This window comes from Lissotriton helveticus, chromosome 12 (genome assembly GCF_964261635.1).
Source record: "Lissotriton helveticus chromosome 12, aLisHel1.1, whole genome shotgun sequence".
NCBI classification, from domain to species: Eukaryota; Metazoa; Chordata; class Amphibia; order Caudata; family Salamandridae; genus Lissotriton; species Lissotriton helveticus.
In genome coordinates, this window is record NC_136073.1 from 915064237 (window position 1) to 915089874 (window position 25638).

At 45.4% G+C, this 25638-nt stretch overlaps 1 protein-coding gene across 1 annotated transcript in view; it reads right to left on the minus strand.

Moving 5' to 3' along the window:
- LOC144798232 (extracellular calcium-sensing receptor-like) overlaps window positions 1–25638 on the minus strand; it is a 124272-nt gene that overhangs the window by 35460 nt on the left and 63174 nt on the right. The window contains exon 3 of the mRNA XM_078668981.1: window positions 4619–4846. Within this exon, the coding sequence (XP_078525107.1) occupies window positions 4619–4846 (228 nt within the window). The remainder of the gene's footprint in view (window positions 1–4618; window positions 4847–25638) is intronic.

Below are 25638 nucleotides of genomic sequence, written 5' to 3' on the forward strand. Positions count from 1 at the left end.
TTCATGAGAGAGGGTGGGGAAGATCAGAATGGTGGAAAAGGAAAAGGAAGAAGAAAGAAAGTGAAATGTTTGGAAATTTTGGGTGAATTAATAAAATGAAATATATGAAGGGTTTTTGATATAAACAGTTATAAAGAAATACGTTCAAAATGAAATTTATGGTTTCGGCATAAGTTCAAAATGTCATGGTTTCGGAAATTTATACATGTGATATGAGTTATGGAAATTGAGATATAATTGCCTGATCTTATTTAATAAAAGTGGCCTTTTTTGCTACAGTGATGTTGTTGTTTTCTCTTGGCCTGGGTTATTTTGGGTGAAGAAGGAATCATTGTTGCGTTACTTATCAGGGCTGTGTTTTTTTATAGCGCCAACTTGACCAGAAGGTATCGGTATCAGAGCGCTTTACATGAGCACCAGTTGTGTTACATGAGGACACATTCGTTTTTGTTTGGCACGGGGAGAATAAGTGATTTGCCCGGAATCACAGGATGTTCTGCGCCCTTGAGAGACTCTAACCTGGTTCCCCAGACTTGAGGTCGACCGCCCTAGCCGTTAGGCCAAATCCTCTCCGCAAAGCTTGGCTTTATTTCTCCAAATGTCTAATTTAGAACTATCTATCCTCAGTCTATGGAATGTTTTAATAGCCATGTACCCCTTGTGTGTCAGACTATCCCTCTAAATTGTCCCTCACCTGCAGTTCAGGGTTCAATCAATCAATCAATCAATCAATCAATCAATCAGCACATTTATATAGCGCACTACTCACCCGGAGGGTCTCAAGGCGCTTGGGGGGGGGTCCGCTACTGCTCGAACAGCCAGGTCTTGAGCTGCTTTCTGAAGGCGAGGTGGTCTTGGGTCAAGCGGAGGTGGGTCGGGAGGGTGTTCCAAGTCTTGGCGGCCAGGTAGGAGAAGGATCTTCCTCCTGTGGTGGCTCTTCGGATGCGAGGGACGACGGCGAGGGCGTTGTTGGTTGATCGGAGCTGACGAGTGGGGGTGTAGAAGTTGAGGCGGCTGTTGAGGTATCTTGGGCCTTGATCGTGTAGGGCTTTGTGTGCGTGGGTGAGGAGGCGGAAGGTGATTCTCTTGTTGACCGGGAGCCAGTGCAGTTCTCTCAGGTGTCCGGAGATGTGGCCGTGTCGGGGGACGTCGAGGATGAGTCTTGCTGAGGCGTTCTGGATCCGCTGGAGTCTCTTCTGGAGCTTGGCGGTGGTTCTGGCATAGAGGGCGTTGCCGTAGTCCAGTCGGCTGGTGACGAGGGCCTGGGTGACCGTCTTCCTGGTCTCGGTGGGGATCCAGCGGAAGATCTTACGTAGCATGCGCAGGATGTTGAAGCATGACGAGGAGACGGCGCTGACTTGTCTGGCCATGGAGAGGGAGGAGTCCAAGTTGAAGCCCAGGTTGCGTGCGTGATCCGTTGGTTTGGGTGTGCTGCCCAGGGCGGGGGGCCACCAGGAGTCGTCCCAGGCAGAGGGCGAGGATCCCAGGATGAGGACTTCCGTCTTATCTGAGTTCAGTTTCAGGCGGCTGTTCATCATCCACTCGGCTACGTCTTTCATCCCTTCGTGCAGGTTGGTTCTGGCGGTGGCGGGGTCGTTGGTGAGGGAGAGGATCAGCTGGGTGTCGTCGGCGTAGGAGATGATGTTGAGGTTGTGTTGGCATGCGATGGCCGCAAGGGGGCTCATGTAGACATTGAAGAGGGTGGGGCTGAGCGAGGAGCCCTGTGGAACGCCGCAGATGACTTCGGTGGCTTCTGATCTGAATGGTGGTAGGCGGACTCTCTGCGTTCTTCCGGCGAGGAAGGAGATGATCCATTCTAGTGCCTTCTCCTGGGTTCCAACATTCACGTTCACAAATAAGCTGGGTTTCAAGGAAATAAGAGATCTCCCTATAATATATGCGAACAAGACAGTGGCAGTGGCCATCACATGGCACAGGGGTCTGGGGAATGGTCAATACACAAAGTATCCAAAGGGTCGAGGATTAATTCCTTGAACGCATTCTAGCTCTCCTGCCAAGCTGTTTGAACTATGTAGTCCACAATTAATTGTGAACCCCACATTTATCTGATAGGTTAAAGTTGGCACCAATCTTGTTTTGGCACACAATTTGGTCGCGAAAACAAATGGGGCTGAATACATTAATACTTTGGGATATTATGAACATAGACCGCGCAGTGGAGATCCTGTGGCTGAGACACATATAATCTACATGTGAGGAGATTGGCCTGGTAGATCTGTTAAAGATTGCAGGGATCTGTTAGCATGAGCTGAAAGCCCTTTTGTACTTGGCAGCCATTTTAGGTAGCCATATGCTTGCCATGTGCTTTCTCCCTCTTCCAGAGCATTGCACATGCTCAGATAGGCCTAGCTAGTAGAGCGCACCGGCTCCTATGTTATAACTGTCAGGCTATTCTTGCTGATGTAAGGAGAAAAATCTCTCCTCCCACTTTGTTGAGCAAGTAAATCTTGTATATCCATATTAGTCATTTTGCATGCTAACATGTGCCAGGACCTCCCCTTGGTTTTATGCTGACTATGTAAACATAAGCATATATAAGGCTCCTGTTCTCTGTACTCCTTAGACAGCCTCTGTGTGACATAGTCTCCCTCATCTGAGGTTAATAAATATGTCTTTTATATTACAGCTTCTGTGCCAATCTCTTCTTTGTTGGTTTAAAAGGACCAGGTGTATCAGATAGAAATTCGAGTTTAGTATGCCTGAACCCAGAATGATAAAATACATCTTTTAGTGAAGTTGGTTTTAACATTCTGTGTTTGAAAATACCACTTTTAGAAAGTAGGTATTTTCTTGCCTAACTATCCAAGCCTGCCTTAGCTAGGTTGTGTATTCCTTGTCTGGAGTTTGAGTGACAGGGGCTAGGGGATTCCAGGAGACAGGGTGAGTCAGCACAGGGCTGAATAGGGAGATCTACATGTAGATGGGTGGGAGGAGTTGCACCAGGGACGTGAATAGGGCTGTGCCTTCCTTCCACAATGCTGGCTCCACCTCCTGTGGTGTGTCTGATGTCTCTGCCCTGCACTGTGAAAGGAAAGAAGGAGACAAGTAAACAAAGTGCTCCAGGACAGACCAGAACTGGTTTGGACTAGGCAAAGGCCTCTCTGCCTTCAGAGACAAAGGATTTTGGGTGTATAAAGGAGTGGACCCAGATCCCAGAACTTTAGATCACTTCTGGGAATCAAGACGAATCTTTGCTGAGGAGAGGAACCAGGAAGCTGAAGGAGGAGACTACCCCTGTGCTGTGGGTTTGGGGGTTGACCTGCAGTGGTTGCTTCATTGCCAAAGAAAGGAGAAGAGGACAGAGTGTGCTTTCTAATAACTTGAAGAAGAATCTCCAAGGGCTTGAACTTGAGCTTGCCTCCTGCCTGAAATCTCAGGGATACGAGACTTCACCAACCAGCTCCCCCCTAAATTCTCTTGCTGGGAATTGAAGTGCCTGCTGTTGTGCTGTGCCATCTGAGAGACTACGTGTTGCTGGGAGCTGGAAGCGCAACGCAACAACGAGAAGCATGTTGCCGCCGCAGCTGCTGTTGTTGCATCGCCGAAGAAGCGAGCCGCCGTTCCCGCTGTCATCATCGCATTGCCGAAGCGCGGCGCATCACCGGAGAAGCGGGACTCGCCCACAGAGGTGGCCGTTGCATCACCTGAGAAGCGTGTCGTAAGGCCTGTCGCGGCTCCAAAGATCATCGAGTCGCCGCACGGCCTTCGGGCGTGCACGCATCACACCAACATTGTCGCATCCTAACCAAGATGCCATTTTGTTGCATCGCATCGGAGAAGACTATCGCATCGAAGTGCCATCTTGTCGCATCGCACCAGAGAGCAGTAAGAAACCAATGCATCCACTCCCCTGAGTGTAATTGACCAACGCAACAACTTCCCTGCAACCCTTTTGTTTTCCTTGCGTTACGCATCAAATGTACATTGAGAGTAAAGTGTTGCATTTACAACTTGAGCGAACTGAGCTTTTTTATAACATTTTAAAGTCTATTTTTGAGTACAGTATTGTGAATTTTTGTTGTTTGGTCTTGTGTTAAGTCTATATAAAAATACTTATTTTTATAATACAACCTGTGTTAAGGCTATATATAAAAATACCTATTTTTATAATACAACCTGTGGGGTGTCTATCTGTAGTGTTGTCACGGTATTACTGTATGTGCACAAATGCTTTACACACTATCAATGAGATAAGCCTGCCTGCTCGTGCCAAGCTACCAAGGGGTGAGCAGGGATTATTTTAGGAGTGTACCCCCTTACCCTGACTAAACGCAAGGGTCCCTATTTGGTCAAAGGTACCTACCTCTGCCAACTAGAGACCCCCAAATCTAACAATGCCCTACTGTTATTGATTGTATACATAAAATGTAACAAATAAACATTATTAATATATAATATCAGATGATAGAAGGAGATGATTGAGAGGCTGGCTCATATTTTAAGTTGCACCCTGATCTGTCATTATGTTTCTGGTTTTCTTGCTGTTTTATCTTCTTGCTTTATCCTGTCAAGTCATGCCACTGTGACTTAGTGAGCATGTGCTTGTAGTCAATGCCATCTCTGGCCCTCCACGGGTTGTGTCTAGAACCTGTCTTACCTGCTCTCCCTCTTCATTCCACACAATGGCGCTCTCATTGAAAACAAACTGCCGTCCTTGTGGGGCGCTGTAGTCGAAAGTCCCCACATTAACATGCTGGATGGACCCATCTTCTTGGCGCTGCCAATTCAAGATTTCAAACCTCGGAGGAGGGTCGCCGTTCTCATTAAAGTAGATTTCCTCTCCTTCTGGGTTATGGAAGTGGACCTTCTTCAGGTAGTGTAGGAGCTGGAGAGGAAAGACAGGATTTCAGAACCTGGCCAGGTGTGTTCTTCTGATGAACCTATTTCAGATCAATGATGGTGGGTCACATCTCCTTATCTATGGATCCATAGTTTCCCTACAGTGACCCCAATAGTCATCAGCCTACCAAGGGAGAGTGTTTGTCACACAGCAGTGGGACAACCCGCTGATTTAGGTACCACGGTTTGGACCATACTAGATAAATGAGAACAAAGGAAGAGCGTACATGATCCAAATGAATGCATTACAAAACAATACCTCTACGCCCTCCATACCAGTCACTACATCATGAGATGACTCCACCTCCCTGCACAGAAATAAACACAGGAGAATCCACAGTAAGCCCTACCCACCTTCCTGGGTACTAATAGCAAAAAGCTTACGCAGGATCCTATTGTTGTTTCTTTCTGCCCTTGGGAACAAGAACAAGGAATGCGGGATACAAAGGGGAGGGGCGGCTTGTCCCTGGGGTCTGCAGAGCATTGTTCTCTTTCAACATACGAAATGTCTACGGTCTTACAGTGCGGGTTGGTGGTCTGTGACCTTACTGGGGCTGATTGTCTCCAGGTTGGAGCAGTCCCCAAGGAATAGAGCAGCAGGTGTGGGGCCACGGCTCTCTCTCCCAGTCTCCGGTGATCATGAGGAGCAGAGCACGAAGTTGGCGTAGGTGTAGTGGAGCTGGTCGGCCTCATGCAAATCTGCTGGTTTATCAGCCAAACCAGGAAGTGTAAGTCTTGTAAAGAGCTCGGCGACAATGCCTTATCGCAATAGCATGCGAACACATGACCAAGGCAATCAATGTCACCTTAAACTCACCTGAAGAGACAGGAAATGCCAAGTAGAGCGCAATGATTCCCATGGGAGACACATTAATACCTATGGGAAAAGATTAATTTATGGGAAGAAGCCAAGACAACAGGAGGAGCACACAGAGAGGCTAGATAGGTAAGATACACAGATAGAGACACAACAACAGAGAAAGTAAAAGAAGAATTAGTGAGATTCCTTGTGGTGGAGAAAAGACCTGGAAGCAGCAGGAGGAAGGAGAAGAGAGACTGGGTGGGGAGAGAAGTGGAGAAGGTGCTGAGGAGAGAGCCCGGAAGAGTTACAGAAAGAACGATGCAGGGGAAGACGTGAGGGGTGTGAAGCAAAGAGGTTGCAGGACAAATAGCTGGAGGAGAAGAAATGTGGAAAAGAGCATAGCTCCAGCTGGGAGGACAGTTTGGAAAAAGGTAGGAGAAACCAGAAACATTTGAAAGTAAGAGGAGTGCCTGGAAAGCTACTGCGAAGAGAGAAGGTGCAAGCGAAACGCTAGGAGTTGGAGCGAGTAACTGTCAGGCAAAATCATTATCTGCCAAACTCAGATCCATTTGGGCGGCTCATTGGATCTGCAAATTATGCAATATAAAATGGGTCATGTGATAAACTTGGCAAATCTATACTTATGCGGATAACATGGCAGCATTGCCATAATCCAGTGGCACTGCACATATCTAACCTGTCTAATCAGTGTCATTTTAAGGACAAGGCATGTTTTGGGGCACTTTTTACAGAACAACTTTGAATTAAATTCCCTGGTTTCTGCTAAGTCAAACCTGCGTGATGGCAAACACTATTAAATTAAAAATAAACTTTAACACAAAAACAGCGAAAATATGTTTTGCATTAGAGCTCAAAAATTCCTAAATTGGCTAAGTAGAGAGAAACAGAGTCAGAGGTAGAGGTAGAGACGGGAAGGGAGAAGAGAGGGGTTCTGAAAGAGCATCAATAAAGGTGACAGGCTGAGAGAAATAGAGCTGAGTACCTTTACCAGGGGGCCCTTAAAAGATTGGGGCAACTGGCCAATTTCCCAGTTTGCCCACACCTCAAAAAAACCTCAGTGTCCAATAGGATTTGAATGTCATTGGAAGACCTAGTGCCCTACCACCACCCATTGAAGGGCACGGCTTATTGTGCAGAATGTGGGGCTTTACAAGGAAGTTCGCTGACAGCACAAACCAACCCGTCCTCCTTGCCTCATAGATCTAACCTGTGGGGATAGGCGAGTTAGTTCTTGCAGAGGTCATACACCTCACAGCAGTGCTAGGAACTTTCTTAGATTAAGGTTGACCTGAAATCCTTTGAACCCCTGTACTTGAGACTAGATGCACAGGTCTTACCACTGAGCCACTGCGCCTTATTCACAGTGGTGCTAGACACTTTGACACTTTGGGACAGATACACAGAGGTAACCTGAGACAAAAATCTAACTTTAAGACTTTCTATATTCACAAAGGGCATTTACTACTCATAAATAGCCTTTTCCTCTCAGTTTACCCTTGTGAATTGGGCCCTTTGTGATTTAAAGCCAACCCTGAAACAGTTGATGGGACTTCCAACCTTCAGGATTTAGAACACAGTGTAAACATTATTGTGCACTCAGTCTCATGTGTAGAGGTGGGCAAGACACTGGAGGCTCAAGACAGATGCTCAGTTAGTGTCAAAAGGATTTGGGAGCATATTACCAACAAATAGCGATATTTATCGCTAAGTAGGGTTAGCAGCAATATTTTTAACGCCGCGCATCACCGGTTTTTATCGCTGAGATAACTTGCTATTAGCAAGGTTTATCTCAAAAGCGATATAAATCCAGGCGATAGCAGCGAAATGCGTGAATATCGCTGAGAATACAGCGATATTCACGCATTAGCGACTAAATGCTCTTAGTCATGTTATCCACCTCCCGTTGGATAACATGGCTAAGAACTGGTCTGGGCAGGTGTTAGTATTTGGAGATATTCGCGCTTAGTGTGAATATTTCCATTGCTACGCCTGCCTTGCTAATAGGCGATAGCGACGTTAGCGACTGCTTTCAGTCTAACGGGTTGGGTACGCCCACTTTGCATGTCATTAGCGATAAATATCGCTGACATGCAAAGCGGGCCCCAAACCACTCGCTATCCCCAACAAGCTGTCGCTAACTGCTGTTAGCGACAGCTTGTTAATAGGACAATAGAATTTTTGCCGCTTAGCGGCCGAAAACGCCCGCTAACGCGGCGATATTTGCCTATCGCCCTCCTTGGTAATATGCCCCATAATGTTCTTTGCCACGACTTGCACAGGAACAGGCTTTTCCCTATGGCGGATTACCATCTACTGACGATTACGCACCCTTAAGTTTATCCTAGCTGAACAGCTGCTTCAGGACGAAAGCTATTATTTTCTGCTCGACATTAGTTTTTGGTTCAGGCTGTGTAACTGAAAGTATTAATGACTTTCTAGCGTGCACGAAGCGCCTCCACTGGCCCGCCAAATTCTATCAACCAAGCATCAGCAGACCCCCTTTTTACTCTCTAAAAATAGAGCAAATCCACACCTGCAGATTCCATATATAAAGATTATCGTCAAGTTGAATCTATGGTACAGGGACCCAAAAAACCTTTAACACAGGTTTTTCCTCGTTTGCTGTGGGGACTGCACAAGATATCCTTAGCTGCTGGACTCCACCGCTAAAAAAAACCTGAGCAAGCCTCTACAAGTGCAATTTTAAATCATCAAAAAGTATCTTCCTCAAGAAAAAAGATCCGCTAGTTAAAAAATATACCTCTGATAAACATCGCATCTTCTCCATATTGTGTATTTCCTGAAATTCTCCGCTTCCTTGTGGCACTCCTGATGAAGGCACTGTTGTGCCGAAACGCGTGTTGAGACAACTTACAGCTTCTGGCCACATTACGTTACCTGTTTTGTATAAATGGTGTATTGTATAAATGTAAAAAGTATGTTTTTAATGTATTGGTTTATTCTGTGATACAGTATCCACCCACCGTTACATAGGGTGAATTCACTGCATCAAATGTACCATGCACTTTTTTAATTTCAGATATATGTGTTATATATGTATTGTATCCAATCGTTCTTTTTATTTTAAAAAAAACAAATAGAATAAAAGAAATATCCATGTTTTAATCTGTGTTGTGTATTGCACTGAGCCAGGGTTATCCCCTGTTTTCTGATGTCTGACCAGCCAGCATGTTAACTGCATCCTAAACACTGCCTAGGAAATTTGTTTTGCATTGCATTATTGCCCTGTCCTAGGAGTCCTCCAAACCTTACAGGGGTCCCTATTTTTTGCCTTCAGTTTATTTTCCCAACTCCACCTCCAGGATACCCAGAGTCCGTTATCTGAAAACTTGACTCTCAAGGACGCCAAAGGGGGAAGGGGGAATTGGATAAAATAACAAACAAGAAGAGGCTGCTCTGGATCTGCTTCTTTCTTGCTTCTTCGAATCCGTCTGTATCCCGACGAACCGTAGAAGTCCTAATGCAAATATGGAGAAATATTAACAACCTCTCTAATTCTTCTAATACTTAAATTTCTATTATCTGTTTCCTCACCTAACAGACCAATAGCTGAGCTACTCTTTTTCTCCTTCTAGATTGTCTTTTCTACTCTCAGCTCGAGGATTTATCTGTAACATAGATATTATAGATTATGCTTAGTTTCTCTGTATTTAGTGTTTCCATTTATTTAATTCTCTCTTTTCTTCTGTTCTTACCTCCTATCTTGAGCTCTGAGGTATTGTAGTTCTTCTGTATGTCCTTTTGAACCTTTCCTAGATGTATTTTTATTTTGTGACCTTTAACTATTGTTCTCTTGTCTTTTCAGGTTTTCTTATATCGATACTTTTCTTTAAGGTACGTTTTTTTGTCTATTTCTATAGCCTATAGCGCTGTGACTAATTTCGTACTGTCTTTTAATTACTTAATACCCTCTCAGATATTTTCTGCCAACACATTACTGTCTCATACTTAATATTTCATTTTACAGAGTTGACTTATCTGACTCTTCTTTTATTCTCTTAGGAACTCTGAAGTGACTGAATTTCTCCTTGAAGCTCCAGCGATGTGCCTCCAACGAAGGACCTCCAATCTCGAGGCTCCACAGATAACTTGGTAAGAAGTCACTCGGCACGCACTACTCAGGGTTCTAACTTCTCAGGTAACTCGGTGAATGTTCGGAGTCGTAAAGAACCTAACTGCACAAAAATAATAAACACGACGCAATTTCTGACTAACTCGGGTGACAGGAACTCCAACGAACGACCTTGTCTCTCTGGATAATCAGGTGCGACCCTTGACCTCCTGGTAGGTCGCTCCCCCTCCCGCCGCAGCTCCTGTGCCGGTTCTGCCGCCTTACCGCTCCTGAAGCCTGCCTGCTTCCTCCGCTACCGTGCCTCCTGCCCTGTATCGCCGCGACTGCCCCTGGTCGCTGTCTCCCGCTCCTGTCGCCATTTCCTGGGTCTGTCGTTCCGCTGACCTTCCTGTGTAGCCCCTCTGCCCTGTTCCCCCCCTGTCCCCGCTGCCTAGACGCTCATCCCTTAGCCTCGCTCCCCACGCGCCGAGCCCCGCGCTTCCCCTGCTTTCCCGCCACTGCCCCCCCTGCGGCCCCCCCCCAGCGCCCATTGGCCGTGCCGCCCCTCTTCCTGCCTCCCAGCTGAGCCTCCCTCCCCTCCTTCCCTAAATGCCGGCCGCTGCGAGGCCGCACAGCGGACGCACCCTGCGGGCGGACCGCTGGCGCGCCGAAGGTGGGCCTAAGGCAAGCGCGTCTGTGCCCGTCCATGCCAGGACCGCGCCCAGCACCAGAACCCCTGGACTACGCACCATCCACGAAGACCGCATCCGGTACGATGCCAACACCCTCCTCGCACTCAACCACGGACGACCACTCAGCTGCCACAAGGCCGCCCCTAAGCGCACCCACGGCCCCCTTCACCTGCCGGAACCGCAGCTTTTCCTGCATCAAAGACGCAGAGGCTCCTGCAACAACAGAGCCGAACAAGCTCCGATGCATCCTGCTCAACACCCGCTCCGCACGCAAACACGCCGTCGAGCTCTGGGACCTACTCGACTCCACAGCACCAGACATCGCCTTCCTGACCGAGACCTGGATGAACGGAGCCTCTGCCCCAGACATCGCAGTGGCCATCCCTGATGGTTACAAGATCACCCGCAAAGACCGTACCAACGGAGTCGGCGGAGGAATCGCCATCATCCACAAGAACACCATCAGGATCTCCACAAACACTGCCGACACCCTCAACACCGCCGAACACATGCACTTCCACCCTCGTCTACAGACCACCCGGACCCCGGCCCCAATTCTGCAACTCCATCGCCGACTTCATCAGCACCCACGCACTGACCTCCAACGACTACATCCTCCTCTGCGACCTGAACTACCACCTGGAAAACAACAACAACAGCAACTCCTCCACCCTGATTGACAACCTCGCTACCCTCGGACTGAAACAGATCGTCACGACACCAACCCACATCGCCGGTCACACACTCGATGCCATCTTCTCCTCCAGCCCCCACGTTGCCTTCAGCCACGCCGCCGAACTCACCTGGACCGACCACCACTGCGTACACTTCACCTCATGGAAACCCGTCATACGTCACCGTGTCCTGCAGATCCCCCGACGTCGTTGGGGCAAGGTCACCAAGGAACCCCTACAAACACACCTCGCACTCAACCCACCGACCAACCCCACCAATCCCGAGGAGGGGGCCCGAACCCTCAGACTCTGGATGGAAGACTGTGCCAACACACTAGCCCCATTGAGACAGCACACCAACAGAGACACCAGCCAGAGAGCCAGCTGGTTCACCCCAGAACTACTAGCCTCCAAACGCACCTGTCGGAAACTAGAAAACATCTGGCACAAAGAGAAGACGCCCGACAGCCGCGCAGCCCACAAAGACGCCATCGGCAACCACCACCACCTCATCAGGACCACCAAGAAGGCCTCCTTTAAAGACCACCTCGAAAACAACGCACACAGCAGCAAGGAGCTCTTCAACATCGTTAAGGAACTCTCAAACCCCAGCTCCTGCACCAACGACATCCCGCCGTCACAAGCCCTGTGCGACACCCTTGCTGCCTTCCTCCTCCGCAAGATCACCGACATCCACGACAGCTTCAATCCTCGCACAAACCCGGCTAACCCCACCACACCAGACCCAGCGAACCCCACCTACCACAACCTCCTCACTACTTGGACCAACGTAAACACCGAGGACACTATCAAGACCATGAGCACCATCCACTCAGGCGCCCCATCCGACCCTCTCCCCACCACATCGTCAACAAAGCCGACAGCTCCATCGCACCCCACCTGTGTAACATTATCAACCTCTCCTTCGAGACGGCGACCTTCCCTGAGAGCTGGAAGCACGCCCTACTGAAAAAACCCAAGGCGGACCCGAGCGACCTCAAGAACTTCCGGCCCATCTCCCTGCTTCCGTTCCCAGCTAAGGTAATCGAGAAGATCCTCAACACACAACTCACCCGCTACCTAGAAGACAACCGCATCCTCGACCCCTCCCAGTCAGGCTTCCGCAAGAACCACAGCACCGAGACGGCCCTCATCGCCGCCACAGACGACATCAGAATCCTGCTCGACAACGGCGAGACAGCAGCCCTCATTCTCCTGTACCTCTCCGCCGCCTTCGACACCGTCTGCCATCACACACTACGCACACGCCTCCACGACGCAGGAATACACGACAAGGCCCTGGACTGGGTTACCTCCTTCCTCTCCGACAGAACGCAAAGAGTCCGCCTCCCCCTGTTCTACTCCGGAATCACCAAGACCATCTGCGGCGTCCCGCATGGCTCTTCCCTCAGCCCGACGCTATTCAACGTCTACATGGCACCTCTCGCACGCATCACCAGACTACACGACCTCAACATAATCACGTACGCCGACGACACCCAGCTGATCCTCTCCCTCACCAAGGATCCCCTCACCGCCAAAGCAAACCTCCACCGGGGCATGAAGGCCGTCGCCGACTGGATGAAAGAAAGCCGGCTCAAACTGAACACGGACAAGACGGAGATCCTCATCCTCGGGCCCAATCCCTCAGCCTGGGACAACTCCTGGTGGCCCACATCACTGGGCTCCCCCCCTACACCTACAAACCACACACGCAACCTTGGAATCATCCTCGACTCAAAACTCAGCATGACCAACCAAGTCAACGCAGTATCCTCCACCTGCTTCCACACCCTCCGCATGCTCCGCAAGATCTACAGATGGATCCCGACAGACACACGAAAAACCGTCACCCGCGCCCTCGTCAGCAGCAGATTTGACTACGGCAATGCCCTCTACGCCGGAGCCCCGTCCAAACTCACCAACAGACTTCAAAGAATCCAGAACGCTTCCGCACGCTGATCCTCGACGTACCGTGCCGAGACCACATCACCCCCACCTTAGAAACCTGCACTGGCTCCCCGTCGACAGAAGAATCAGATTCAAACTCCTGACCCACGCACACAAGGCACTCCACAACACCGGCCCAGCCTACCTCAACGACAGACTCTCACGCTACGCACCTAACAGAAAACTCTGTTCCGCCGACCTGTCACTGGCCGCCGTCGCACGCAACCGCAGAACCACCTACAGGGGAAGGTCCTTCTCCCACCTCGCTGCTAAGACCTGGAACTCCCTCCCTCTCCTACTACGACAGACTGAAGACCCGCTGTCCTTCAGGAGACTACTCAAGACCTGGCTTTTCGACCACTAGCTGCTGTGACCCCCTCCCCCAGCACCTTGAGACCCTCGCGGGTATGTAGTGCGCTCTATAAATTCGCTGATTGATTCAATCAATCAATCAATCATGCCATTTGTATAGCGCACTACTCACCCGGGAGGGTCTCAAGGCGCTTGGGGGGAAGGGGTATGCTACTGCTCGAACAGCCAGGTCTTGAGTTGTTTCCTGAAGGCGAGATGGTCCTGGGTCAGCCGAAGGTGGATGGGGAGGGAGTTCCAAGTCTTGGCAGCCAGGTAAGAGAAGGATCTTCCTCCGGCGGTGGCTCTTCGGATGCGTGGTACGGCTGCGAGGGCGAGGCTGGTGGACCGTAGCTGGCGAGTGGGCGTGTAGAAGGTCAGGCGGTCGTTGAGGTACTTGGGGCCCAGGTCGTGGAGAGACTTGTGTGCGTGGGTGAGGAGCCGGAACGTGATCCTCTTGTCGACGGGGAGCCAATGCAGGTTCCTCAGGTGGCTGGAGACGTGGCTGCGTCGGGGGACATCCAGGATGAGTCGGGCGGAGGCGTTCTAGATGCGCTGGAGTCTTTTCTGTAGTTTGGCTGTGGTTCCGACGTAGAGGGCGTTTCCGTAGTCCAGTCGGCTGGTGACGAGTGCCTGGGTGACAGTCTTCCTGGTCTCGGTCGGGATCCAGCGGAAGATCTTGCGAAGCATACGCAGGGTGTTGAAGCACGATGAGGAGACGGCGTTGACTTGTCTGGTCATCGAGAGGGAGGGGTCCAGGATGAAGCCCAGGTTGCGTGCGTGGTCGGTTGGCTTGGGTGCGGTGCCCAGGGCTGGGGGCCACCAGGAGTCGTCCCAGGCGGAGGGCGAAGATCCCAGGATGAGGACTTCCGTCTTGTCCGAGTTCAGTTTCAGGCGGCTGTTGATTGATTGATTGTGAAGTGCGCAGCAGAATTGGATTGTGCGCTTCACCTAGAATTCCTCACCTGCATTCCTAGCAACCACTAGACCGCCAACTCGAAATTCGAGTCGGCGGCCATCTTGGAATTTCGCTCGTGAACCGCTGAATTCCAGCAGCGGTTCCGAGTTGCATTTTTCTTGTTTGGCCAACCAGTGATATTCCTCAAGGCACAAATAACATGTCTTTGTCTGGTCCGGGTTTTAACAGGTCTGACAGTTAGCTGCCCTCTTGTACCCTTGCACCTAACTATAACCTCATGCACAAAGAATTTAAGACAAAGTATTAACCTTTAATTTGGTTGGGAGAGAGCAAGAGATATCCACCTAGTAGCTGAATTTCATTATATGAAACAAGAAAACCTGGGATCAATCCATGCTTTCCTGCTTGACCAAATTGTTTGATCTTAGACAATTGCTTTATTTTATCATGCCTCTATTTTCTTTATTATAACATAAAAACAAGTCCTTAAAAACATAAGTTAAGGATGTGTGCTGAAAAGATGAAAAAACACTCTAGTTTTTAATATAATGAACTATATTATTGCTCCATGTCTAATCACAACCTAGGACACATATAGGGTAAGTGTGGCACGTGACAACTGACTTGCCTTTTGGTTCACTAATGTCATCATTGCAGGGGAGGAGTAGGGGCATTAATATTTGTCAACTAGGTGTTAATCATATTTTGTTTGTAAGTCTTGCGCTTTATTTTACTTTAGAATCTGACTAGAAACAGCTTTAGATGTGTGGCAAAATAAAACAAGAATACACATAGTGGGTGTCAGAGATTGCATTCTGTTTGGCAGAGGTATGCACCCTGTCCTAACAGAACCACAATCCTAGTCAGGGTAAGTCACCAACATTCTAAATTAACCTGTGCTCACCCTCTGGTAGCTTGCACAGAGTAGTCAGGTTTAACTTAAGAGGCAATGAGTAAAGTATTTTTGCAACACTTCAAAGAGTAAAATACTGAAAACACCACACAAAAAGATTCCACATCGAGTTAGAAAAATACCTCTTAATTTATTAAATAAAACAAGATAAAAATTACAAAAATCCAAAGCGTAGAACTTTAGATATGAATGTTAGAAGAATAAACTGCAAAATAGCGCCTGGAAGCAATAAGCACCAATTTGGGATATTTGGTAGTGCTGGACCGGGACAAAGTCGAATGTTCAGGTTGACCGCGATGGAGCGTGGGTCTGCTAGCAGGACCAGGTTTGGCGCGCTAAGAAGGTAGCTTGTTACCTGGACGACAACGATATGTGGGGTACAGACAATGTGACGCAACAGCACACACTGCGAAGGCAATGCGCTATTTCTGAAGGGGATGCGTCAACTCTTCGGTAGTAGATGATGCATCAGTTTCGAGGGCAATGCGCTGGTTCCGAAATGCGATGTGACGATTTTTTCCATGCAACAGCAGCAATGCGTCAGTTCTGCTACCGCAATGGTGGTGATGTTTTGATTCTGCTCTCACAACAGAGGATACATCACTGTTGACGCAAACAAACACCTAAGGTCCACTTCCAATGGTCCTGGTATAGGAGCAGGGTGGTTGGAAGTTAGTTATGTTCCTGAGACTACAGATCAGAAGGCCAGCCAGTTAGCCCTTGGAGTCACTCTGGGTTTGGGGAACAAGAGAGGCGAATCCTTCTGACCCAGGCAAAGACTGCAGCAGACAGCAGATTCTCCCAGCAAGAAAGCACTTCATCCAGAGCAGTAGTTTATGAGCATGGCAGCCATTTAGCAGGACAGCAGTCCTTCTTCTTGGCAGGGAATCCTCAGGTCCATCTGTGAACTGAGTTGGTAGGGTCTGAAGTGCAGTTCTTCTACCCAGTGGTGCATTTGAAGGAGAGGATACTTCTAAGAAGGTCTTTGAAGTGTGCAGAGGGCCACCCTTCCTACCCTTGCTCTAGACTCACTACATTGGGGTATGCAGCCCTATGTGTGTAAATAGGACACAGCCTAGTCAGGTGTAAGGGTGAGGCTTTGCCCAGCTCCTCCCTCCCATCTTGCCAGAATGACCCATCAAAGCTAATCAAATCCCACCTAAGCTCCCTTTGTGTGGCTGTGTGGGGGAAATGCACAAAGACCTGCTGTCACTCACCCCAGACTGATCAGAGGCAGGCTCCAGGCACACAGAGCTAAGAGCAAGAAAATGACACTTTCTATAAGTGTATTTTTTAAATTGTAATGATAAATTCGGCTTTACCATTAAAGAGAATTTATCATTACAATTCTATAGGTATTAAATATGATAGATGTACGCCCTCTCAATTTGCATTTTCAGCTTAATTAATGTAATAAGGAGTACCCAACGTTATCCCATGAGAGAGGTATGCCTCACAATAGTGAAAAACAAATTTGGGAGTTTTTCACTACCAGGACATGTAAAACAAAAAAGCACATGGCGCACCTTTAAAGTACATAGTACCCTGCCTTATGTGCTACCTAGAACCTACCTTAAACGTGATTTATATGTAATTAAAGGGGAATTTAAGGCTTGGGTTTTAAATGCCAAGTCAATATGGCAGTGTAAACTGCACACACAGGCTCTGTAGGGTCAGGCCTCAGACATGTCTAAAGGGCTACTTGAATTGATGGCACAATCAGTGAAGCAGGCCCACCAATAGCTTACAGGCCCTGGGCACATGTAGTACACTTTACTAGGGACGGGTAAACAGCCATAACAACAAAATTATTACAACGAATACCATTACCCCACATTCCAACACAACACATCTACCGCATTGCATTACAATGCTTATGCATTTTACCACGCATGCCTTTACTAGGAATTTCGTTGTAAAGGCGTGAATGGTAAAGGCATATGTATTTTACATGTAAGTATAAGGTAAGTATAGGGTTTAGGGTGGGTTTGGGTTTTGAGGTGCACAGGGTAATTTTAGGGTTGAGGGTGGGTTTGGTTTTTGGGGTGCCCAGGGTAATTTTAGGGTTCAGGTTGGGTTTTTGATCACCCACATATGCTCCCACACTCTTTTTTAGCGGAGTGTATTGTCCTGCCAACATATTGACAGTTACAATTGAGCATCTTATTGATTTTCCTCTTCATTTTCCTGCCAGGTATTTTGAAAGCTCTGACTTTATGGCTATTTTTACAAGCCCTGCATCTCATGCAAGGGTAAAATCCTGTAACTATGTCCCTCTTTTTTTGTCCTACCATGAAGTGGCTCCTGACCAAATAGTATTTTAAAGCAGAGCCTCTTTGGTATGTGATAAGAGGTGATGGTGAAATGCATGGGCATAAAATGCTGTAATTTTTGAGGATTCACCAGTTCCAGCGAAATATCCGGTATACTTCTGATGAATTGGTCGTATAGTTTGTGATCATTCTTACTTTATGATCCTCCTGTCTGTCTCTTATTGTTTTGTCCTTTTCCATTAAGAGTTCCTGTCTATGCACATTGTCTGGCTTTCCGGCTGCCTCTCGGAGCATCCCCTCCATGTACCCACTTTCTCTAAATCTGTTTAGGGCTGAATCTTTTGATTTGGTATATTCATCATCTGTTGAGCAATTGTGTTTAATGTGCAGGAGCTCCCCATAAGGGTTACTGCTAATCACACTCCGGGGTTGGAAGCTACCTGCATGCAGTGTGCTATTTCCTGAAGTGGGTTTGCGATGCAGAGTGGTTTGCAATATGTTGTCTTTGATGTAGACCATGAGATCCAAATATGCTACCTGTGTGTTGCTAATACATTGTGTGATTTTTTAATTTAGGTCATTATTATTTAGGGCAGGGATATATTCCATCGCCTCTTGTCGAGTGCCCTTCCAAAATATCAAAAGGTTGTCTATATAGCGAGTCCAAAGAGTTATATTTTCCAGCCATTGTTCATTTTTGTCTGCCCATGCCACGTGCTTCTACCGCCAGCCCACAAATAAAAACGTTGCGTATCTGGGGGCGAAGCACGTGCCTAATGGTAGTTCCTTGCTGCTGTTGGTAGAGCTCTCCTGAGAATAAAAATGTGTTATTATTTAAACAGGAAAATATTAGTTCTAATAGCATTTTGTTGTGTTCCTGATATTTAAGGGCTCTTCTATTTAGGAAAAATGGTATGGCTGCTAACCCCTTATCATGTGAAATGCTTGTATACAGACTTGTTATGTATAATGTTATTAGAAGCATATTCGGTTCTCACTGAATATCTGGTATTACAATCCACACAAAGTCTTTAGATTCTTTCACATATGACTTTAAATCTTTTACAATAGGATTGAGGAAACAGTCTATGTATACTGATGCGTTCTTTAAAAAGGCTGTTATATGAAGATATGATTGGACATCCAGGAGGATCCACTGTGCTCTTGAGGACCTTCAGAAGGTGGTAAAAAGTGGGTAACTCAGGATATTTGCAAAATATGAATTGAAAGTCTCGCTCCTCCAGAATTCCCCTTTTCTTCCATTTCATTAGAAGTCTGTGAAAGTCCTGTATGCTGCCCTCATACATGGATCTTGTGATGATTTTGTAGCATCCTTCCACTGACAACTGTCTCAGTGCTTCTTTTTGATACTGCTCGTTATTGATCAACACCAGATTTCCGCCTTTGTCAGTGGGCCTAATTATTAAAGTTTCATCATTTTTCAGATCCATTACAGCCTTCAATGTTCCTGTATTAGGTTACTTTTAGTGAGATTTGGACCTTCTGCTTTCAATTTCTTCAATTCATCAATTATGATCTGATGGAAGTTGTCGATTGCGTCATAAGGAGTCTGTGGAATAAAGCTCGAATTGACTTTCAAATTGCTGGTCCCAATTTTTTGTGTAACTCCTATGTCTTCAAGAAATTCTGCAGTGTTTCTATATTCCAATATTCCTGTGTTTTGATTCAAGAGTTCTTCCAATTCTTCTAATGTCATGAGTGTCTCTAAGACGTTTCCTGTTCGTAGATCAGTGATTTTCTTGTTTGAGGTTAAATCCATGGACCCTTTTTTAGGGTGCAACAGGTGTATTTTCATCAACTTTAATTTCCTTATGTATTTATATAAGTCGATTTGGACTTTTGCGTAATCAAATTGTACTGTTGAGCAGAAGGTTAAGCCAGGTTCCATCACCCATATTTCATCTGTTGTTAATTTTCTACTTGACAGGTTGACCACTGTTTGGTTTTTGCTCATTACTTCCATTTACCCACTCGCTTGCTCGGTGTTACTTACTTATTTGGGGAAGTTACTCTTTCCCTTCCTGCCCCTTCTTGTTTTTCTTCCTTTCTTTCTGGGGGGTTGGTGAGCTGTAATGGACATTATGTCGCTTGCCTGATTAGTTGATATTCGTGAAGATAAGTAGGCGTAATCTCCTTTTCCCCTGAAGTCTCTCTTGAAGTAGTATCCGTTGTTGTTCTTCCCAAATTCTATTGTCTCCTGAGAGCATCAATTTTTTTGCAAATGTCAGGATGCTTCAAGACTCGTAATCCTGCTCATCTCCAATGAATTTTGTTTGCTTCTGGTGTCTGATTGAGCTCTCATAATGGTAGTCACTTTTTCATTAGCTGTTGGTGCTCCTCCTTCAAGCTATTATCTTTATCTAATGCAATGGCTTCCTCTAATTTCTTGATTTCTTCCAAAGGTTTTTGTCGATCACTCTAAGCATATTTAATTAAGATTTTCACCATGCCTTTTGCAAATTCAGTTGGGCCTTCTTCCCATTCTTGTAGTAATAATGGATCAGGGTTTTCTTAAGATGGTGTTCTATATATTACTAACCCTCTTGGTACACGATTTGCGTCTAGACACTTTTGCAGGGATGTGGCCTCCCACCACTTTCTTGTCTCTTTTTCATGTCTTTTCCAATTAATTGAGCAGACTTTTTTGATTGCTGGATACATTTTTACCGCCAGAGGCCCCTTTCATTTCAATGTTAGTACTACGTGAACTTTTGCAGAAAATATTTTCTGCCGCTTCCTCTCTTTCAGTATCAGTGAATATGTCAGTTTGTCCTTCGTGTGGCAATTTGTAATAGAATCAAGAGAGTAAACAATCTTTAATAATTGTATTTAATTTACCATTATTTATTAGCTATTTAATAATTAAACATTATTTCCTATGGGGGTTTATTTTGAGTCCCTACCACCACTATTTTCTATCGGCGGGTATTGCAATATCAGTGGTTGGACATGTGTGGTGCTGGACTTAATTTAATACTGTTCTGTATTGGCAGTACGAACTTTCACTTGTAAATTTGGCTCTTCCCCATATTTCAGGGAACAGAGACATATAAGTCTACACTTTTGATTACTGTTACACTTTCTGAACAGACAAAGATAGTAAGGTTACTCAAACCCTTAAGAGTTAATAACATGTGTAAATTGCTTACAAGTGTAAATTACCTCTGTGAACAATTCTGTACAGCATTGTAGGAAGAATAAAAAACCCCAGTTGTATTTTGGGGGTATTCATATACTTTAGAAATAATCCCAACAAGGAAATGATTGTACAAAGCATTGTGGGTATGATACAGAGGCCTCTTAAAATAAGCCAGAGAATACAGAAGTGTGCTACAGTAAGGGAGCCCATCTATGAAAGGCAGCTTTAAGATTAAAAGCAGCACCTGGAAAATATATACAAATGTTTACTTGAATTAGGATAAAAAGAGTTATACACTTATTATAAAACTTACAAGGCTTCAATATTCAATGAAGATGTTTTTGATTGCATAAGTCATATATAAGCCCCTTTGTGAGTGTTCTTCCGGAATTCAGTGATATTTTGGAATCTGAATCCATCTAAGACAGAAAACTTCCTTTCTAGCAAGCCATGGGGCGGCTTCCTATGATCATTTTCTATGGCTGCAGGAGGTGTGGCTTTAGTGGATATGGTTGTGCATTTCAGGGCCCACACAAAGTGCCCTCTTCAGGTAAAGAAGTAAGTTAGAAATGAGGAGATCTACCCATGTATGTTTACCCCCACGGATCAGGCCCACAGGGCACCGCTTCAGTGATGAATGTTTAGCAGATCTTGCGCCACTGTGCTGAAGTCCAAGGCCAGCTTCAAGGGTTTGAGACTTCTAAGTACAAGGAGTTGAAACGAAGCAGATTTTGCCATGTCAGTGACGTGCTCTGACATCCTGACGTTTTTGTCGATTTTAGCCCCTTCCATGCTCATGACGAGCTGACCTTGTCATGAACAATGGGAAATCAGGGAATGCAGCACAGGAGGAAAATATCTCTAGCAGCCAAGGTGTTAAAAACTAGACATCTTGAGAAAGGGACCGGGGAAGAATCGACACACACTGGGCCATACATTGAACTGACGGTGGAGTGGCCTTGGTGCGGGGAAGGAAGTATGTCTTAATAGGTTTCAGCTTAAGGCGGTTTGAGGTCAATTAATTAATTTACTTTTTGAGGATGTTTTATAGTCTGGCCTGACAGCGCAGCTGTCGTCAGACAATGATGTGAGCATCACAAGAGATGGGCTGTGGCTCCGCCCACATGTTGAGAGCCATTAGTACATGTTTTGATTGGACAGAAGCTGGGTGCTTCCACAAAAAAAGTGCTTCCCTTCCCCACAGTGGTGAACATTTTGTTTAGTTATGCAGCTGCTGAAGCTTGAACTTTCAGGGGCAAACACAATATTGGAATGATATGCCTGGGATCAATCCTGGCTTCCCCAGTTGATCACATTGCGTGATCCTGGGCAATTGTTTTATTTCACTTTTCCTCCTTTTTCTCCATCACCACATATAAAAAAGGACCTCAAAATACATGACTTCACGATTTGCGCTGTACAAAAACCTCTCCTGTGTTTGATTTAATACACTATAATGTTGATCATGTATTATAGCTAAGGTTCTGGTTTTCCGTTTTCATGGATTTTTACAGATAATTACAGACAGAAAACAAAGTGTTTCCTGTTGGTATTTATTTTTAGAAGTGGAAAAATGCAGAAAAGTTTGCTTCTCTGGGTGACTCTCATTGCTGTTTTTCTTGATTTCTAGGACAACAGCTGAGCAGATAGGCAGCATGGGAAGTTAAAAATAGGTTGAGATTTCCCTAAATGCAGGTGTATGGTAACGTATATTTGTGTAATAATGCTCATATTTAACTGAAGGTGTAGTGTTTTGCTATATTTGGCTATTAATTTGCTAAAACGCGACAGACAGCAAAGTATGAGTATGTTTATCCGTTAAATAAATGTGGAAATGTATCATTTTATGACTCCATAGATTCACAAAACACAAAATAAATATGGATAAATACAGACGGAATGTTAAAAAAAAATATAATAAAACCGAGAATCCTAATTATAACAAACCCAGCCAACCTAAGTGTGCACATATAAACCAACTTGCCTCTTAGTTCACATTGGCAGTGTCGTCAGAGTGAGGAGAGAAATATAACATATTTAATGTTAGTGCTGATTCGAATAAACTGCAGGACAGTGCTGTTGTTGACCAGAGGGCCACACATGCTCCCGGGCCGTACTATGAGTATCCCTGACCTACATGGATGTTTACGTCTGGCTAGACTGTGCAACTCCCACCTGACCTATTAACCACCATTAACATTATTCTACAGTTCTTTGCTTCCATGCGAATACGTGCCCATTCCCATGCTATTTACTTGACATTTTGATACTTCACATTACCACACAACATTCCTTTAAAGCCAGACCTTTTGGTATTGCCAATACTTTTTTAAGTTAGCTCTTCTGGTTGGATAAGAGGCTGTAAGGTATAGGTTCTTACCCTCAGCATATTAATGTATGCATATTTTAATGTCACCATGCAAAATTTAATAGGAAGAGGTACTATTATTCAGTTCAGTTCAGTTCATAAACTTTATTCGGGTAGCTTAGTACACATAAAAGCACAGCATCATAGCGAATTGACAAGCGGTGAGTAAGAAAATACATGGTGATAGGTAAATGACAATGATGTAAACATAACATTATGACAGATTAGATAACGAATTAAAAAAGAGTTCATTGGTAATACATAAAATTACTATTGTGTAAAATATCAATTCATCCAGCAGTTATACAAAAGTATTCAAGCATAGTTAAAACTTAAGGATTGGACATGGTCTTACGTGCTCGAGTGGCGATTCTCAGAAATGTACTTATGCGAAAAACCAACTCTTCATCAGCCAGAGTGAGTATACACGAATAGGCAATATCCAAACTAATGGGCCTCTGCTTTTAAAAAAATGGGTATAAAAGCCATTTTGTATATTTCATGTAGTATTTACAGAAAAATAAAAAATGGAAAATTGATTAGCCACTCACACCGTCACATGAACATGGTACGTGATCAAGATTGGGGTGGTAACCAAGAGGGAAACGCAGTGCAAATTTGGCAGTTCCTGCTCTTAGGCGAAATAAGAGGCTCCTTTCCCAGTGACTCACTGGTAGGGTGAGATATATAGGTAGGGGATGGTAATACTGTTCTATAGACATATAGCTAAGAACAGAAGGTTTCTTGGATTCCATACCAATCCTTTCTGTTTTATATAGTGAATAAAGGGCATCTCAGAGCTCTTTTTTGTGTACAGTTTCGACTATGCTGGGGTTTAAAAAGATACATTCTTTATTGACACTGCGCAGGCTTAGGTGCACTCCAGTCAACCAAGGGATATCCATCCCTTTCTCACACTTAACACAGTCAGTAATAATCTCTCTAGTTAGGGAGGCAGCCTGATTCTTCCAAACTGATAACCAAAAAAGAACTGGTCGAGCACGCATAAAATCTGATATATAATTGAGGTTGAAATCTCTGTGACAGATATATTGTGAGGTGGAAATTGGGATGCCCAGCAGTTTCCTGCAAAACCTGTTTTCTTCCTGCTGAATACAGGAACTGTTCGCAATACCCCAAATCTCCGCCCCGTTCGTGGCTACTGGGACACATTATAATTTTAAAAAAAAATGTGAATAGCTAAAATAGCGGCAATGGTATTTGGAGGGGGAGGCTAAGAATTGAGTTAATGGCCATTGAGAACTTGCTCCTGGAGTGAGCAAGATGCTCAGTCCAGGAGCCGTTCGCAGCAAAGACCAACCCAAGGTAGGGGAATGTGCGGATGCTTGTCAATTTCTGGCTACCCACAACAATAGAGCTTAGCTGACGTTTCCAAGGGCCACAGGACATTAAAAAAGATTTTTTTAAATTAACGCATAGGTCCAAACTGTCCATGTGTTTGACAAAAGTCTGTACTAAAATACGCAGAGAATTTGGGGTGCGGCCTATAAGAACCGCAACATCTGCGTATAATAACACAGGAATAATTTTCCCATTGACTGTGAGGACATTAGGTGTCTGGTTTTTAGCGATTTATTCAGCCCATTGATGATACTATTATTGTTACTAGTAGCAGTTGTGGTAGATGTAGTAGAACTAATAGTTGTAACAGTAGAAGAAGTTGCAGCAGAAATAGTATTTTTAGTAACCATAGCAGTAGTTTTTCTATGATACATGGGATTCTGTAATCCCCGTATAAACGGCAATCAAATTTCTTTATAATCTGCGTGGTGATACGCTAAGCCGGCAATTATAAAGTAAAGGCGTCAGAACTCGACAATTATAAGGTTATTACAGTCAAGTTTTGTTGTCACTATGCCCACTGCCAGAGCTAGCAGCCGAGGTGAAATGCACGTCAGCTCATGGAATATAAATGGAGCAGATGGTTAGAGCAACAAAAGGGAGCATTGTTTTTGTTCTTCTGCTCTATTTTAATAGCTTTCAATGACAAGCAGAGATAATATATTTATTTTTTGCACTCTAGATAGAGAAAAGCTAGAATCAAGTCAAGTATGCTTTATTCGAGGTAAAAAAACTCATAAAAGCAGAACACATATAAAACCATACGTTCATAGCAATAATATTAAAAACCTATTTACAATCACGGAAAAGTTAAAAAAAATAAGGCTTCAAGACCTCCATTAAAATTCACTATAAAACCACAAAATTCATACAAATACAACACCAATGTATGGGCTGATTCTCAATAGCTAATTGGAAGGGCAGAAAAAAAGGACTACATTTCTCTAAACATCCTATTGTTGTGCTAGGAAAGTTCTTCTAATTGCCCATGCCCAGCCTAAATATTCCGCAACAGCCACAGCAATGGTGGGGAAAGAATTAGTACGTATTATTCTAAGGGCCACAACACTGTCCCTTGTGCCAAGCTGTTTACACGTGGACCTCAACCAGACACGTCGGGGTAGACAGTAGGCCGTACATACAAACAGTAGATGGGCAATGGTCTCTATGCAGACTTTACAAGATGGACAAAAATAAGAGTTACCTTCGGCCCATCTCCCAGTT